At 32.6% G+C, this 17,799-nt stretch overlaps 2 protein-coding genes across 2 annotated transcripts; both read left to right on the top strand.

Annotated features, from left to right (window-relative positions):
• The first annotated feature begins 1,204 nt into the window (after positions 1 to 1,204).
• On the top strand, positions 1,205 to 12,834 carry HELRODRAFT_94403 (hypothetical protein). The gene is made up of 11 exons (XM_009021293.1): positions 1,205 to 1,789; positions 1,912 to 2,070; positions 2,575 to 2,661; positions 8,263 to 8,433; positions 8,548 to 8,627; positions 8,850 to 9,182; positions 9,908 to 9,985; positions 10,235 to 11,004; positions 11,157 to 11,335; positions 11,554 to 11,686; positions 11,938 to 12,834. The coding sequence occupies exons 1-11, from the start codon at positions 1,232 to 1,234 to the stop codon at positions 12,297 to 12,299; spliced, it is 2,910 nt and encodes a 969-aa protein (XP_009019541.1). The 5' UTR covers positions 1,205 to 1,231; the 3' UTR covers positions 12,300 to 12,834.
• A 1,679-nt stretch (positions 12,835 to 14,513) lies between these two features.
• HELRODRAFT_161370 (hypothetical protein) lies at positions 14,514 to 16,555 on the top strand (the record flags this gene model as incomplete). Its single annotated transcript, XM_009021294.1, has 4 exons — positions 14,514 to 15,317; positions 15,456 to 15,521; positions 15,690 to 15,884; positions 16,505 to 16,555. The coding sequence occupies 4 exons, from the start codon at positions 14,514 to 14,516 to the stop codon at positions 16,553 to 16,555; spliced, it is 1,116 nt and encodes a 371-aa protein (XP_009019542.1).
• Between the last annotated feature and the right edge of the window lie 1,244 nt (positions 16,556 to 17,799).

Raw genomic sequence — 17,799 nt, forward strand, 5'->3', positions numbered from 1 at the left:
TCAAAAGCTTACACCAAGTCAAAACTTCGTTTTATTCGTGTTTCTTTCATTGAGATATAACCACTGAACTGAATATAATTTATTTTATATGTCGATAGTTTCTTTTCGATTCAACCATATTATACATGGTTAATTTTTATATATCAATCATTATTCATGATATTGATAATAATCTACATAAAATATTTTAAACTGTTATCGGCCAAATTGTAGCTTACGAGAGAGGGGGGTGTGAGGTTGAAAAATTATTATGTATACTTTACATGGAGAGGTTTCAAATTTGTGACAGTTAGCGTCAGAAGAAGAGAAAAATGAAAGTGAACGCAAAGAAGCGTGAAATCTTTCATGGACAGCCTCTATTTATTTTGTTATAGGGCGGCATGATGATATAGTGGTTAAAGGCGCTTGCCTGGTTTTGTCTTGCTGGGCATGAAGTGACCTGGTCCGAATATGACAAAAGGATTTTGCTATAACATGCTTTGTGTGTTATGCGTCGTTTAACACGTATTCATATAAGCGTTTTGTGTGTTGTTGATTTCTCTGAAATTTGAAAAACATTGTATTCATTCCTTTCATTTTGCACCAGCTTTTGCCTTTTCCAACATTTGATTTTTATAAAAAATACAAAAACAAAAAGACCTTTCTAAACTTTTTAGACCCACTAAATTAAAATTTGACATTCATGCATACACAGTCTGAAGTAGACAGATGTTAGGAGCGTACTTTTTTGTTACATTACAGAACTGATGGTTGGTTAAGTATTTTTAATAAACAACTCTTGCTCTTTAAGGCACTTAACGTTCGTGACGTTATCGTGGGTAACTTAACAATGGTCGAATTTTACTTGTTTGTTGATCAATAAACATTTAGACAAAATTTAAACAATAACAAATATTTAATATTTTGCTATAACTTTATCTATTAATTTTAATTTTTAATCAACTGTAATTTTTTTATCGGTAAAATGAATTGGATTAAAAACAAAAGAAATCAGATTCAAACTGCTGGCAATCACCAGACATCGGCTGGGGCTGGAGGTCGTTATGAATCTATAAAATATCATTTCAACAGCGACGATACACCCGACAAAAAATTGAGAGAAACATGGGATGATATCAGGAAAATTATTCTATCAGATCAACAGAGGATCAGAAACATCGATCTTCCAAATATTGAATTCACAACTCCTGCAAAGAACAGCATCTCCAGTGTTTCTGAACTTGTTCGAAACATGACACAGTTACTGCTGTCAGCTAGCGAAGATTTCAACGAATTGGATCCAACCATAGTTGATTTCCTACATACTGAAAAAATATTAGAGACTTTATGTCATTACACTAAAAAATGTTATAGTAAGAGAGAAAACGTCGATCATATGTTTGAAACGCAGCTAGATTTGTATGAATTCTTAACAACTAGTTCAAATCAAAAACTTTTATATCACAAACAAATTATAGAACCCCTCCTTCAGTTTGTTACATTGTGCTCCATCAGAATTGATTTAAATGACACTAGTTGTGAGAATTTAGATTTGAAGTTTATATCCATCTTACACCAGTTATGCATTGGCATTACAGTTCACACTGAAATCTTAAATCTACTATTCACTAGCTCTCAAAATGAAAGTGAATCTGACAGATTTCCAGTTTTCAACTTGCTGATACCATATGTTCATCGGGAAGGTTATATAGGGCAGCAGGCTAGGGATGCATTACTGCTTATAATGTCACTCTCCACAAAGTATCAGCAAATTGCCTATTTTGTTGCCAATCAGTCCAACTTTTGTCCTGTTGGTTCTTCAATATATTTTTTTATTGAATTTAAGTTGCCTGTTGTTGGATTAGATTCTTTATTGAAGTCCGCGCTATGTTAGATTAATGATTACATAATTATAATGAATATTTTTGGAAGGTTCTTGCAACTGGCCTCAGTGGTTTGTACTCCTCCCTGCCATGCAAACTTGAGTATCCGTCAGATGATTGGCACCACATTTCAGATGATGACCTTGCCACGATGCCTGAACTCAAAATGTTTGTTAACTCCCTTGAATTCTGCAATGCTGTCATTCAGGTCAGTCAGGGGAGTGATGTTGGGTTGGGCAGTTATGTTGCCTATATCTTTTATAATATTTTTCATGCCAACAACATTGTGATCAATGGTCTAACTTTTGTAACATTAAATAATGAAATTCATTTGCATGATTCTTGAGAACATGTCGGTCAATCAATCAGTCAACATTGATTAAGATTGTGATTTCATTAAACGATTTACACTTATATTTTAATTATTTTAACTGTGGTCATAATTATTTTCTAATCAGTAATTAATATTATCACAATTAAAATATTTGCATGTTCATCATCATCATTGTTGCCGTCGTCATCACCACCATCATCAACTTTGGTATCATCATTATTAAGGCTTTTATATTTCTGTTCAGCCATCATTTTTTTCATCACCATCGTTGTTATCATCATCATGTTGCCAACGTCATAATCATTACCATCGTTGTCATCATCATCATCATCATTCTTATTATTAATCTTTTACGTATGTATTTATATGTACTTTCAGGTTTCTCATAGCTCTATATGCAGTAAGTTGTTGGAGTTTGTTGTCAATGGCTTCTTGCTGCCTGTTGTTGGACCTGCTCTCAATCAGGTTGGCTTGCTGCTGTCTGCTTTCTGTCTGTCCTGTTAACTCAATTCAATCATTTCCAACATTTAATGTGCTATACACACTCAATATATGTTAACTATATATATATAGTTGGAGACATGTTGGAGACATATATATAGTTGGAAACTATATATATATCATTGGAGACATGTGTGTGCATCCTGTAAGCAATCATATGATCTGTCATGTCTGCTTGTTGGTTGGTGGTCTGTTTTGGACCTTTCTTTATAAGTCTGCTGTTTTTTTAATGGGGCTCATTCATTGGATGACTGGTTCTACAAGACAGATTTTGTTCTCAAAAAAGAATTTTAAGTAAATTAAAAAAAATTTTTGTTTGAATTGGTGCCTTTTAACAGTTACTTCCTCCTTTGATGACTGTTTGATTAAGTTTTTATGTGTTTGTGTGTGTGTGTGTGTGTGTGTGTGTGTGTGTGTGTGTGTGTGTGTGTGTGTTGAAAGTAAATAATAAAAGTTTGGGAATATTAAGCTATAAATACACTATATTAAAATATGTAAATCTATATTTATGATACTGTGTGCATGTGTTTGTGTGCGCGCGTGTGTGTGCATGCTTATCTGTTTCAACACAAAACAGAGCTCAATATCATAGTTTGTAATGCATGTTGATATAATTTTGATGTTATATTTATCTTTTTGTGTTGTGCTTGCAATATTCATGAAATACTTCACAGATTTTTTCAAATGCGTTTATATGAAGTTGCTTATTATGTACATTTTACATATACAAGAATTTTAATATGGTCAAAAAATGCAAACTATTGGCTCATAAAAATTGAAATTTCCTTTTATCTCTGATTTAGATTGGAGTTTATATAATTCATTTCAATTGAATGAGTTAGTTACAAAACAATTTCAAGTGAAATGAGAAGACCACATTTGATGGCAATTGTGATGAAAATATTTAAAATCAATGTTTGAATTTGAAGCAGAGACTATATATCAATAATAATAATAATAATGCATTATGTAAATGAATACTTACTATTTGAACTTTTAACTTTAAATGCCACTCAACTGAATATTTAATACTGAACATTTGAACATTAACAACAACAACAACAACTATGATGTCATAGAGTTTAATGTCATCTGGAGCATCATTCCCATCTACATTGGAAGATTCATTTGTTCTCATCGACATCAACAAAGATTATGATGGCTTGATTGTGGTAATTCGACAACTTTCCTATTTTCACATTACAATCTTAGCGCAGATTAAATTAACACCTGAAGTACTAATCAATGCACAAATTTTTAAATTACGCTCTAAACTTGGAATGCATTACATGGAGGAACTAAAACAAAAATTAAACTAAATACTATGGCAGTTGGAATGTGTTGGAATTTTCACAATTACGTGCTTTCCATAGTTGCAAGTTTAAAACGCTAATTCTTGTTTCATCCCATCTGCTATTTTATTCATGACATAATACACTCTTGTTGTTTAATTGCTTATGAACTCTAAATTGTTTATGAGACAAATTAATTTAATTATTAGTTTAAGTTTTCATAAACTTAAAAGTTGAACTTTTTATATGTTTTTTTTCAAATTATTGTACCAATATTAAAGTCTGAAGAACATATTTCATGCATTCATTCATTACATTTCCATTTATTAATCTTATCAATGATCTAGACACATTATCGGCTCTTTTTCATGCTAACTTGTCTGCTTATTGCTTATATGTATTTCTTAGAGAATGTTTACAATTTCCTATTAATTATTATTTTACATTTATTTCATTTCACTTCTAGGATAATATTAGAATTAATAAATCTGTTTTTCATGCTTACTTATGGCAGTGCGTTTGATCATCATCACAAATGATTTGCAGTCAGTTGAACCAGTATTTTGTGTGGTGGTTGTTTGGGATTCAATAATGAGAATGGATTCATTCAGATGGTTAATTACGATATGTAGTAATCCATCGCATTGGCTAGATGTTTAGTGAAAAATTTGCCCTCAATGAACAAATCTATTACTCTCGGTGATATCAGTAACAGCATGTAGTAATGGTAATAGCTGTAGTAGTATTATTATTTGTCGCTTCAGTAGTAGTAGTTGCAGCGGCAGTAGTAGTAGCAGTAGTAGTATAAGATCGCCAGTTCAGTGTTTTGTTGCAATCAATCACAGAGACTTTTATGATCGTCGTCTTTTATCTAGTCTTTTCTATGTAAAAATTATGTCTGAATCGGTTTTTTTTTCATATATTTCTTGGAAAAGATTTAAATAATTTAAAAATAAAGTATAATTTTATGTAATTGCGTGCGTGTGTGTGTTGCGTTTAAAAAGAACGTGATGTTTATTCATGGTTGTTTCAGAACACAATGTCATGATTGTATGGATGGATGAATCATTTACATGCTATCGTGGCATATTTGTTATTTATTGCAATAACATTATTATTGTCATTGTGTTTCAATTTATAAATCAGGATCTGTTGAAGTATCCCAGCAGATTCCATGATCTCATGTTGTTGGTTAGTTGTGAGTGGGTGGGTGAGTGTATGAGTGACGGAATAAATGAGTGAATAGATGAACAACTAAATGAATGAATGAATAAGTGAGTAAATAAATGGGTGAGTAGATCAGAGTGAATAACAAGCAAAAGCAAAAGAATGAGTGATAGTGATTATTTTTTTGGTTAACTTGTTAACGCGAGTGATTGCTGTGCACGTTATTACAGGCTTTTGTAGATTTTCTGTATTTAAAAATATCTTAATCTAATTATTATTTTTTTTTTTTTAGAAATAATAAACTTATTGCATGTTAAATAAATATATGTGCGTTTGTATATTTAATCATGTACATTTATCTACATTTGCAGTTGTTTGTTTTGTTTTAACTTGCTGATAAAAATATGTAATGTAACACAGCAATTCAATTTCTTCTCCCCCCTCCCCATTTCATTTGATCGAATGCATATGTTGGAGAAATGTATTAAAAAAGAATATTTATAGCGCGTTTCTTCTTCTTTCGTCTGCCTTATCCTTTCAGGACATTGGCGACCATCGACCTTCACAAAACCCGATCTTTAACAGTTTGTAGTAGTTGAAATGTGGTGATATTCAACAAGTGACACAAGGACTTCACAAATGTTAATCGTTGTTGACCGCGATCTCTTCCCCTGCAATCTTTCCAGTAGTTTTTAGATTTTCCATTTGGATTGCTTCCGTCGGATTATCTGTATCAATTTCTTCTTTTCATAACCTGACTGTTTTAATACATCCTCATTCGAAGTATGAGAGGTTCAATTAATTTTCATAATACTTCTCAAAAACCACGTATTAGCCGTAAATCAATGCAATAATTTATTTTATTCTATATATTATATAAAAAAGGAAGAGTGACCTTTTTTATGTTTAACGACTCATTTTCTTTACGCTATTCTGTCCATTTCTATTAAGCTATTCTGTTATTATTGTCATTTCATAATATTGTCGTTTTCAAGTTTCAACATGTTCAGTATAGACTAGAGTCTGATATTTTAAAAGAGTAAAACAAGTTAGTTCCAATCTCGCCTTTCGATATATTTTGATTTATTTCCCTCTTTAATATGCATCTGAACATGTCTCTCTTGAGACTGTTAGATGAGTTTTTAGATGTACCAACATCACTTCTCCAACATTTTTCCCCCAAACAGTTTAAAAACCGTGATAATGTGATACGATAAACGTAAAATAATCCTTATTTGAGTTGGTGTGTTTATATATACTTATGAAAAATAATCAGATAAATTATAAAGTGCAGAGAATATTGGGTTGTTAATGCAGGGTTGAATGACACCAACATTCATTATTATATTCATTATTTTTCACATTTACACCAACATTCATTATGTTATTCATCTATTATGTTCTGTACTTCGATGTCATGCCTATGGTCTTCAAATTTAATTTTAAACTGCCTATTATTTATATCTCAAAAGTTTAATCTCTTTAGCTATAAATTTATTTAATGCATGCTTGGTATTTTTATAATTTTATTGAAAGTTTATTCAATATTTTTAACATTCATTTGTTCGTGCACTTATTTCAATTCAATGTTTTTGCATGTTTATTTGAACTGTGTGATATGTCTTCTTCTTTTTCGTGCTTTATCCTTTCAGGACCTCCACAAAACCCGATCTTTAACACTTTGTAGTAATTGAAATGGGTGATATTCAACAAGTTTCAAAAACCACATCTTTTTTTCCATTTCTTAGAAATTGTCCAAAACTCAGAGCCGTAAGTTAACACAGGAAAAATGTAACATCCTAACAGTATTAATTTTGTTGGTATTCTGATTTTTCATTTAAGAATATGCATCTTTCGCCATAGCTATCCTTCTTTTGATACCCACATCACATTTACAACTTGAGGTAATCAGACTTCCGTGATAATTGAAGCTATTGACTTGTTTCACCTGTTTACCGTTAATGATTATGGAGCAGATCGGGGCGATTGTGATATGTAGCATTTTTTTATTATTCATTATTCAATTATTTATTTATTTATTAAAATTCTCTCTTTAATATTCTTTGGAAACATCATCAACACAGTGCACACAAATTTTTAAATACACGTGAAACAATGCGTCACGTGCGAACGAACCCGGTCGCTGCAGTCGCTGCAGTATCAGTGCCAAGCACTTAACCGTTGAACCACCGCGCCGCAAGTATCTATATATTTTTTTGGGAAAGATAAGATCAGCAAAGCAATTTAACAGTGCTTTTTCTTATTAGAAGAAAGACAAACTTAACTGAACTTCCCACTCTGCTATGTGCATCTTCTCTAGTTTTAGTTTAACTTCATTTTTTGCCTTTGTATGCTTGAAAATAATTGCATTTTTTTAAGTAATAAATTTTGATATTAAAATTTATAGCAACATCTTTCTCTAAACTGCTTTTTAAAATTTATTTTTTAACTTTATTATTAATTAATGTTTTAGCGAAATTGGGAGTTCGTTTTTTAAGGATTTTTTCTGTTGGTTAAATTAATCTTCAAAACCCAAATTAACATTTTTTCTAGCTAGATACTTAACGCAAGTGGCTTGAATGTAGTAGTAGTTTGTTACTACTATATATATTCCAAATATATATATTATATTCCAAAGCCATGCAGTAATATTACTTTGGAGTTGCATGGCTTTCAGCTTTTATCAAGCATTAATTAATAACACTTGGTTGTTTGTTTGTGTATTTAGTTGTTTGTTTGTTTGTTTGTTTGTGTGATTGTGTTTGTTTGTTTGTTTGTTTGGTATCTTATTAGAATTACTTTGTCTACTTTCATTTTTATTTCTTGACTTCAAAAGTTTATTAACAGTTCAACTGCTAGAAATAACAAACTAACAAATAGTGTTAACAATGAATTCATGAATGCATTAGATATGCAAATATGTGAAAATAATTAAATTGTTAATTGAAAAATTAATAAATGTTTTAATTTCGAAGATTCTTATTTTTGAATTGTTATTGTAATTTGATTAGCGAATTCTAAGTATTATATTTACAATAATAATAATAATTATTATTATTACAATAATGATGATAATTATAATAAGAAAAAGTTGTCATTGAACCAGAGTACGATCGAAGAAGTGACAGCCGCTACTGCCTACCTGGATCTCTTCATCCGGAAGATCACGGAACCCAGCCTCCTGAAAGTTTTCATCGACTTCCTCTTGAAAGGAAAGGTTGATGAAGTCAGCATTATGGACCTGCTCATCACCAGGATATCGAGTCAACTTACCAGGGTTTGTTTCTGTTTGTTTTTCTCTGTGTGTTTGTTTGTTGGTTTGTAGTAATTGTAATGCGTCATACTGGAATGATTTATTAAAATAGTTGAAAATATTTTTTTTTTAAACCAGCTCTGTGTTGTCACCCTAACTCTCTTCAAATCCCTCATAGATTTAAACTGTGAAGATGTCATGTTCCATCTTGTTTACAAGTATCTACTAAGTTGATTGTTGCTTTTTAATCCTCTTTCAATAGCTTATAACAGTTCTTTATGTTTTTAAGAGACGTTCAATTTAAATTGCATTCTACTTATTTGAAAAAAAAACAAGACTGATTGATAAATTAAACTGTAAACTTGTATACTTGTAAATTGTAAACTTGAATAAACCGCGTTGTTGTTATATATCCATCTAATAAATTGAACAACACGTAGATACCTGCTGCCATGCAAGCACATAATGTTGAGTCAGCACAGGGTAATCAAGCAGATAGACTACCACAACAACGATGCCAAGAAGTTCCTATCCTTGATGCCTCAATGTTTCGTCAACACACCAGCACCACCAAAAACAACAACACAGACAACAACAACGACATCTACAACGTTGTTGGACAGCATTTCAAAGCACAGTTCTGAAGACGCCTTCTCAATTCACAGTGCCAGTACAGATTACAACGACGAAATCAACAATTCATTCGATCCTCTGAACAACACAAACAACAACTCCAACACACCTACGCAGTCTTTTCTACCGAAATCTACAAAGTATATACAACCTCGTTGCGTTTCTGCTTTGTGTCTAGTTGTTGATGATATAATGGTGGTTGCATGATATTTCATGTGCACTAACATAGTGGATTGGTATTATCTTTTTTTCACTACTGAACCACATTTTGTTTTCAACTTGATATGCGCTTGTTTAGTTCTGCACCAAGTTAAGTCTGCATGGGATTTGTTAGCTCAGTATCAAATTAAATGTATGCAATAATTTTTTTTACTATGGCAGAAACATGCACAAAATCCAGCACAAGAGCGGATTCTAACTTTTAATATTCTTCTGTAGATGACAATTTTGACATGTGGCTGCCAAGTGCTTAAGTATCATTCAGTCACATCTCACAATCTGAATTATAAGATATTTGTTTCAAAATATTTTTTTTTGATGAAAATATTATTTCATTTTTGCTGAGGTGAAGTTGCAAAACTGATATTTATGAGAACATGTTATTTACTTGGTAATAATGCTGGATAATTTATATCGTAACAATGATATCATTGTCTTTTAAACATTACTGCTGCACAATTTGCAGTTACCATGCATTTTATTTGCTTTTTAAAATGTTAAGGGAATGTCATTTGTTTTATTTTCTAGACTCTGCAACAAAATATGTCTCTTGTTTTTAATATTTTAACATTATAAATTAATAAATTAACAAAAGCTCGTGTAGTGCTAACTAATCGTGATGTTTTGCTAACAATCCTTTCAACAGGTTTGCTAAGTTGAGTTTAAAAAATAAAGGTTATTTGGGAATGCTCACTAACTCTCCAATGAAAATAAATACATCTAGGTTCATTTTTTTCATTTGACATTTACTAACCCATTTTCCATTTATTCATTAATGTAATGATATGTTGATGCAATCGCTTAATGATGCCAGTTTTTATGTTGTAGTATTTGTAGTTCATAGTTTGCTCTAATCATTGCTTCAATTTAATCGTCTAATGTGTAGTTGTTTTTAATTAAATTTTAATTAAATTTTAAATACTTCTGTGCATTGTCCTAAAATGCTTACTTCACTGCACTCATTTGCTTACAGGTTAACTGCTGAAACACCGCCAAGGACTCCCAAATCATCTCTGAACACCTCCCAACAACCTGCCACTGCACCACTTTCATCATCGACAACAACACCGCCAACAGCAACGTCAACAACTGCAACAACAACGTCAATTGAGGATTACTCCTCGTATAGCCACTACTTGCGATATGCCCACTTCACGGTGTTGAATTGCAAAGAGGCGTGCAGCAGATGGTCACTAAAGTATGATGGCTGCCATCTCTTCAACGACGTCTCATCTAGAGACAAATCTAATGAAGAAGACCAGTTGAATAAAACGTTGAAAAATGATGTGATCGCATCGTCCTCCTCATCAACAACAACGACGACGTCAGCAGCAGCAGCAGCAAAATCTTATTCTAAATATTATCACATCTGTGGTGACATTACAGACAGCAATAGCAACGAGGATGAAAAAGAGGCAGATGCCAGGGATAAAAGTCAAACAGCATCCACAAACCCAGTGGACCAGGATCAGAATGCATCTGGAGATCATGAAGATTTATACGAATTTCTACAAAAACTGAATGAGATTGCACTACCAAGTGAATGTTTGAAAAGTTCTTCAGAAATCATGAGGGAGATGGATGAATTATTTTTAAAATATAATGTAGATGTTGGTTCAGATTCTCTTGGTAAACAATCTCTCGTCGCAGATGATGTTGTCAATGAATCTGGAATAATCAATGGAGTAAACATTACACATCTTTATAAGCTGTGTTCATCTCTGCCTGACAAACCACTTATAGGTTGGCTCTGTTCATTGTCATTGTTACATTTATCGTTGTCATCATCGTCTCTTTTACCATCTTCTTATCATTCTCTTGTCTTCCTTTCATCATCCTCACCATCTTCATCTCCATCATCATCTTCATCATCGTGATGATTTGCCATCTGATAGGACCCTTCTTGGAGTCGTTGATGGATAGAGTAGATCGCATGATGCATAGCACGCTGTACGTCAACCTGCACCTAACTTCAATCCTCTCGAGACTTGCTTGTTACCCTCACCCCCTCCTCACTTCATTCCTCCTCAATCAGAATCTCGTCTTCCAACCGTCCGTCAAATCTCTCTATCAAGTAATTCCGTTTGTGTCAGATTGTATCGTTTCGTGGTTCGGTTTCTATTTGTCTTGAAATGTAGTTTTTAAATGTCTTTTTTCTGGGTTCAATATAATAATCCCAGCTCCAAAGTTTATTTAATCATAGCTTCAGTACTGTGGCTAGACACAAGTTTTAGTTGATTGCCAGAAAGATGGGTGCTAGACAAATATGTTTAATATTATTTAAATTGAAAGGTACTGAACAGTGTTAGATTGCGATTGGATGATTACATCGGCAAGCAGAAGGATAGAGACATTTTATTGGCTCAAGCTCATCAGTTTCTTGTCTGCAGGGTCAACCAAGATCAGATGGCCAGCTCCACTAACGGTATTTAAATAGTTTTTGTTTGCTGCTTATCATTATTGTGATAGTTGCGTGATGAGTTCAATTTGAATTATGCCACAATGGAATACAGTGCGAACATTTTCGTTTTGAAATGTGTGACAGTGATGATAAAAATGATGATGGCGATCGTTATGGTGATTGTTACGGTCATCACCATGCTGACCAGTTAGTAGTGAGAGTGACCAACCCATGATGATTTTAACGATATGATATGGAATGATAAATTTTTATAGATGCAGGTAAAAGAAAGTCCTTTGATTTATTCCGAAGCAATCAAGCAGTTACTCCGTTGAATAAACGTTTGTTCTCCAACGCAAACAACAACTCGGCTTATTTCAAGAGACGAACAAGCAATAACCAAAACGCCGACGATACAAAGGAGAGCATTGAAAAAAGAAATGCCGTTTATGCGGTTGTCATTTTCAAAGAATTCATCAAAGAATTGGCTGCAATTGCTCAAGAGCAAACCGTCATCCAGTTATCATCTTTGTCATCTCCATCATCATCCTCACCATCATCATCGTTGTTATCACCATCGACGACATCACCACCATCCCAAACTTTATCACCGGTTATTCCATCACCTTCGTCATAGCATCTCTCCAAGTAATCTGCTGTACATCCTTGAACGAGTAAAATGCAACATTATCATATTTTATTATTTTACGTACGTCAGATATTACAAACATTTTATCAAACTATTCAGGTTTAATTATGCCAATTCATTATTTATTTCTTCATTTAAACATGTTGAAGTATTGAAATTTTATTTCTGTAAATTTACTGTTTGACTATTTCAGTGTTCCATTTTAAAATTTTTACTCTCATAAGACTGGGTTGATTCAAAACTATTTGGACAATTTTTCCAAAATTTTATGCCTGTCTTATGAATAAACTCTTTTAAATATTTTATAATTGTTACTGGTTGGTGTGGTTGATAAATTTTATATTAATTATATTTCTTATTGTTGCATAATGTTCAACGATTTTATTTTTCCGTCCTTTCCAATCATGACTCTTCATTCAACTGTTTGACGTGTACAAGAAGAAAGACTGCTGTTATAGATATTTTTGCACGTGTACATTTATAGGCGTGTATATAACTTCAAAATTAAAAAAGAATCAAACTTTCTTGACGAGTGTTTATTTCTAAGGTTTCCACACTAAGATGTTGTCATTGGTGTAACAACATTTAAACTTGCGTATTTTGTACGGGTATATTATGGTTCACAAGGTAAGAAATGAACCATTATTTCTGTTCAAGAGGCGTAACGCAAAGATCAAGCTTTTCATATTTTAAACAAATTTTAAAAAAAAGGTAGACTCTATACTTCTTGTTCAGACTTTAGCTGCCATACATAAAGTTGTACTAACGGCGAACTGGTCAGTGCAGCATCTGCTCCCTTGGGTGATGTTACATGTAAATTTTATATGTATTTGTATATGTGTTGAGATAGAGATTGAGAAAAGAGTGTTTATAAGTTGTAGTCGTGAGTTCTCAGACAGAAAAATGATAGCATCAATTTAAATTATTTTATTATAACCGGAAATGGGGTGTAATAATTTTTTCATTGGCAGTTTTAAGTTTTTCAATGGCTTCAGTAGACATCCACAAACTTCATTTAGCATTGATAAGTTGATTGCCTGCCTGAGCAAAAATACGGCTTCAGCTTTTTAGAGCCTACGAAAACTACACAATAAATTTTTGGCTTAGACGGGTGTTTTTCTCTTTCACTGCCCTATACCTATGTGTTGAATAGAATCAATTAACCAATCAATGTATTAGTATAACTCAATTTACGTAGTGTTCCAATGCGCTTTTTAACGCTTTACAAAATTATGCATCTTCTTGCAATCAAACTAGGCTCTGTCTTTACACCATCTAGACGTCAAAAATGTTTCTTATGATAACACAAATTGTTTTGTAACTTTGCAAATGACCTTAAAGAAATTCTATCAAAAGGAAGAATTCGTAACTGAGCATGAAATTTTAAACTAGAATAGTCCTATTGAATTTTTTGTCATAAACATTACACGTTCATTATTATATTCATAGCTCATTATTACAGTCCCTCACGAGCGATAAAATAATTATGGTGCATGATTCTGTTGCTGGTCAATTTTTAGTACTATAGCTCAATTCATATATTAAAATTCAAATGTAGCTGACCGGTTCAACATTGTGCTGCTTTTTTTGTTTTATGTATCAATAAATAAAACTAATTATATTTGTATGAAAATATGAGATTCCAAAATTAAAAAGTTCATGAAATATTCCAAAATTTACTGAATTGGCATTTTTATTGAGATATTAGCCGTAATGTGCATAGACCGAAATTGCACTTAAAGACTCTTTGGAATTCATCGCTATTTTGTTCTTTGTTAAGCTGAATAATTTTAATTTTCTTGTAATTATCGTTCTGCTGTGGAATTATTTTGTCTCGGTCGAGAGGAACTGCAGCTTATGATTTCCTAATTTGGTCACTGAACGGTGCTCCGCTTATCAAGTTGCGTAAGTTTCAATTCTCTTTATTGCTCAATTTTTCGTTTTTGTCTCGTTTAATCGATTATAATAAGTAAACGTTCCATGTAAAAAAAGCAACCAAAAAAATTCGGGTGCAAAGTAGAATGGATGGTTGTTGAGAATGTTGTTAAGACTAGCCCCCCTCGCCTTTGAATGTTATCAATTTAATATGCACTAATTCTTAATTTATGTGATTTAATAAGTGATTTTTTTAATGTTATTTAAATGTAGAATTTGACTTAACATTAATAAATTAACAATTAATTTTTTATTTTAAGATTAGAAATGACATTCAATTATCCACCACTTGGGAACAACCCGTTAGGTGTGGGTGATGACAATCTTTTGGGAACATACCAAAATGCAGGACTACGTAGTCCCAGTCATTATAATTTGTCAAATATATTTTATCAGAATCCTGGTTTGGTTTATCAAATGCCAGTCAATCAGATGAGCCCTCCAACTCAGGGTAGTTTTACAAGCCAATTATTAGGAAGAGACAATCCAGGAAGTATGCAGCATTTTGCAGCAGTAAATCCTTATTATCAATATCTGTATCAAAACCAGCCAAGCTCGCCATTTGCACCACCGACTTTGAGCAATAAATCTTCTTCCAACCAGCATCAAGGGGGTAGTATAGATTTGTCTCTCAACAACAATAGTAGCAGTAGCACCAATAACAACAATAGCAGCAGTAGCAGTAACAATAATAACAATAATAACAATCAGAGGAATATATTTCAGCATCCTGGTGAGCCACCATCTTACAATGCTGCTTACATGGGGAACAATAACAATAACAACAATGAACGACAGCCGTCACCCAAGCACCTAACTAGCATGAAACCTCTTAACCCCATCTACTCACCTCCACCTCCTCCTTATAGTCAGAACCCGTTCATGAATTATGCTTCCAACAACAACATGAGATCTCCATTTATGGCTGCACATCAAAACTCACAAGGATTATCTGCTTCGCCTAATCAAATCATCAATTTGAGTCCATCTCAAAATCCTAATCCTAGTCCACGCTTCTCGCCATACAACAGTAATAACAATAACAACAATAATAACAACAACAATAACAATGTTCCATTGAACTTACAAAACTTTCAACCATCACCAAAACAACTTTTACAGCTACAACAACAACAGCAGCAGCAACAACAACAACAGCAGCATCAACAAGCATCATCTCATCATCATCACCACCATCATCATCACCAGCCATCAAATTCAAATAATGAGAAATCAAATGCATTTGGTCACACTCATAAAGAAAAGCTCATGAAAGTTTTAAAACCAGCTGCTGAGGCAAAAATGAATGAATCTCATATGAATCACAACAACAACACACCTGATAATCTTGTCATGATGCAACAACATCACCACCACCATCAACAACAGCAACATCAGCAGCAACAACATCAGCACCACCATCAACAACAACATCAACATCAGCAGCAGCAACATCAACAGCAACAACATCAACAGCATCAACCTCAACAGCAACAACAAATATTAAAACCTCCTTCAACATCTGGTGGGAGAAGAAACACGGCAAGCCACATGATGGTCAACAAAAATGTTGATGACATGTCTCACTTACTTAATGTTATGAAACGAATTGATGCTATAATTAATGAAGTTGTAAAGGTGGTTGGCTATTTTTAAGTGCATTCATTTGTTCTATTTTCAACATACACATAACTTTTCATGTATAACTTTTTATGCTGCCAGTGTACCAGTGTAAAATTATCTTTCCTAATTGGAAATTTTTTAAAAATATCTTTTATTCTCCAACATGATGTTTGTGAGTTTCTGTTATAATTCATTATTTTGTAAAAGCTGCTGGGCATGTTTTAAAATGTCAGTGCTGCTCTGAACTCTTTTCATTTACAATGTCTGTTAAATCTCAATGCATTCACCTAATGCTTAAAAATCCTAATTGGATTGCCAATCATTCTAAATCCCACTGGCATTGCCAATTATAAATCCCAACAAGACTAACAGTTATTAAACCTAAAAGTTAATCACTTATTAAGTATGTGATGTGGAATATGTGATAACTTATTTTGGCAAATTGCAACTTAAGTGTTAATTATCAATTATGGAGATGAAGGTGCTGCAAATCCAACCTTCAGGAACAACAGAGAATAATAAAGATTTTATTGGTTTAATTTTTTTTAATATCTAGAAGAAAGTACATATTACAATTTCTTGGCCCCATGCTGGTTTTCTTTAACTAAAACCCACACCATGGCATTGCATGACAGGAATCTTTTAAAGTGAAATTTTTAACAGTTTCTTGTTTGAACAGATTTTAGAGATTAGCATATTTTTTGAATGGATGGCATTGTTCATTTTGTTTAGGACAAATAAATGAAGGAATATTTTTTTGAAAAGTTTTGTTTTTTTTTGTGCATCTATAATCTTTTGGCTTGAAATTTTAAATAAATGAAATGGTTAATGAAAAAAAGAGATTATTATAAGAGGAAAAATGATATGTATAAGCATGCATGCATATGCTGGAAGTCATATACACAGTGTTCTGCAGTGAGTTTAAAAGTTCATTAGGTAGATATGCAGTAACTTTTTCATCATAATATGTGCATCAACTAATTTGTTCAGAGTGGTGTGTTGTTTTTGTTTCTCTTCATAACATTATCTGTCATGTAGTATAAATGTTCTGCTATTGACTGATCTAAATGACATGGCTTTCATCCAGCTATGATGAAGACTGCAGGTCCAATTCCTTCTCATGGTTTTAATGTTTAGACTTGGCACACATTTTCAAAAAATCTAACATTGTTTACTTGTCTGTTATATACAGTATTGTATGAATTATATATATATATATATTTTATACAGATAATTTTTTTCACAAATTGGTTGCTTTTAATGGTGATTATATTATATTTAATTACTTGAGAGTGAAATCAAATGATGATATTTTTGGTGATTGAAACAATGCAGCAGAACGAGACCCACGAAACAGCAGCAGCGGTGGGTGCATCTGGTGGTGAGGATGAGAGCAAGTACAAAATCAAAAAGATGGATGATTCCTTCTTTCCCAGCTCTGTGGTCTGTTTACTTATTTTCTCACTTGTTCTCAGTTATTTTAATATTTATTCATCTATATTGTTTCTATTCACTCACTCTTTGTTTTCTACCATATGTATGTACTTGTGAAGAGTTGAAAAGTTGATTGACATACAAACACAGTTGAACCTGTTTGTTTTTGTTTTGTTGTTTTGTGCCTGCAGTAAAGAATAAAAAAGTAGCATGTGTCTGTCTGTAATATGAAACTATGCAACTGTTGATGACGATCATAGATGATGATAATAGATGGTGAATAGATAGTGGAGACTGGTTGGGAATGATTGATAATTTTTATTTGAAAATTGAATCTGAGATGATGTGATGTTATGAAATATACTTTCACAGCAAAGAGAAACGAGGAGTGAGAAGTCTGATTCTTCGCTCTTCAAGTTCTCCTCGCTTCAGTCTGATTGTATTGCAAAGGTCAACCAACTGAAGAATGAAGGCATTGATATCAGTTAGTTATCAC

This window comes from Helobdella robusta, assembly GCF_000326865.2.
Source record: "Helobdella robusta unplaced genomic scaffold HELROscaffold_3, whole genome shotgun sequence".
Classification (NCBI taxonomy): domain Eukaryota; kingdom Metazoa; phylum Annelida; class Clitellata; order Rhynchobdellida; family Glossiphoniidae; genus Helobdella; species Helobdella robusta.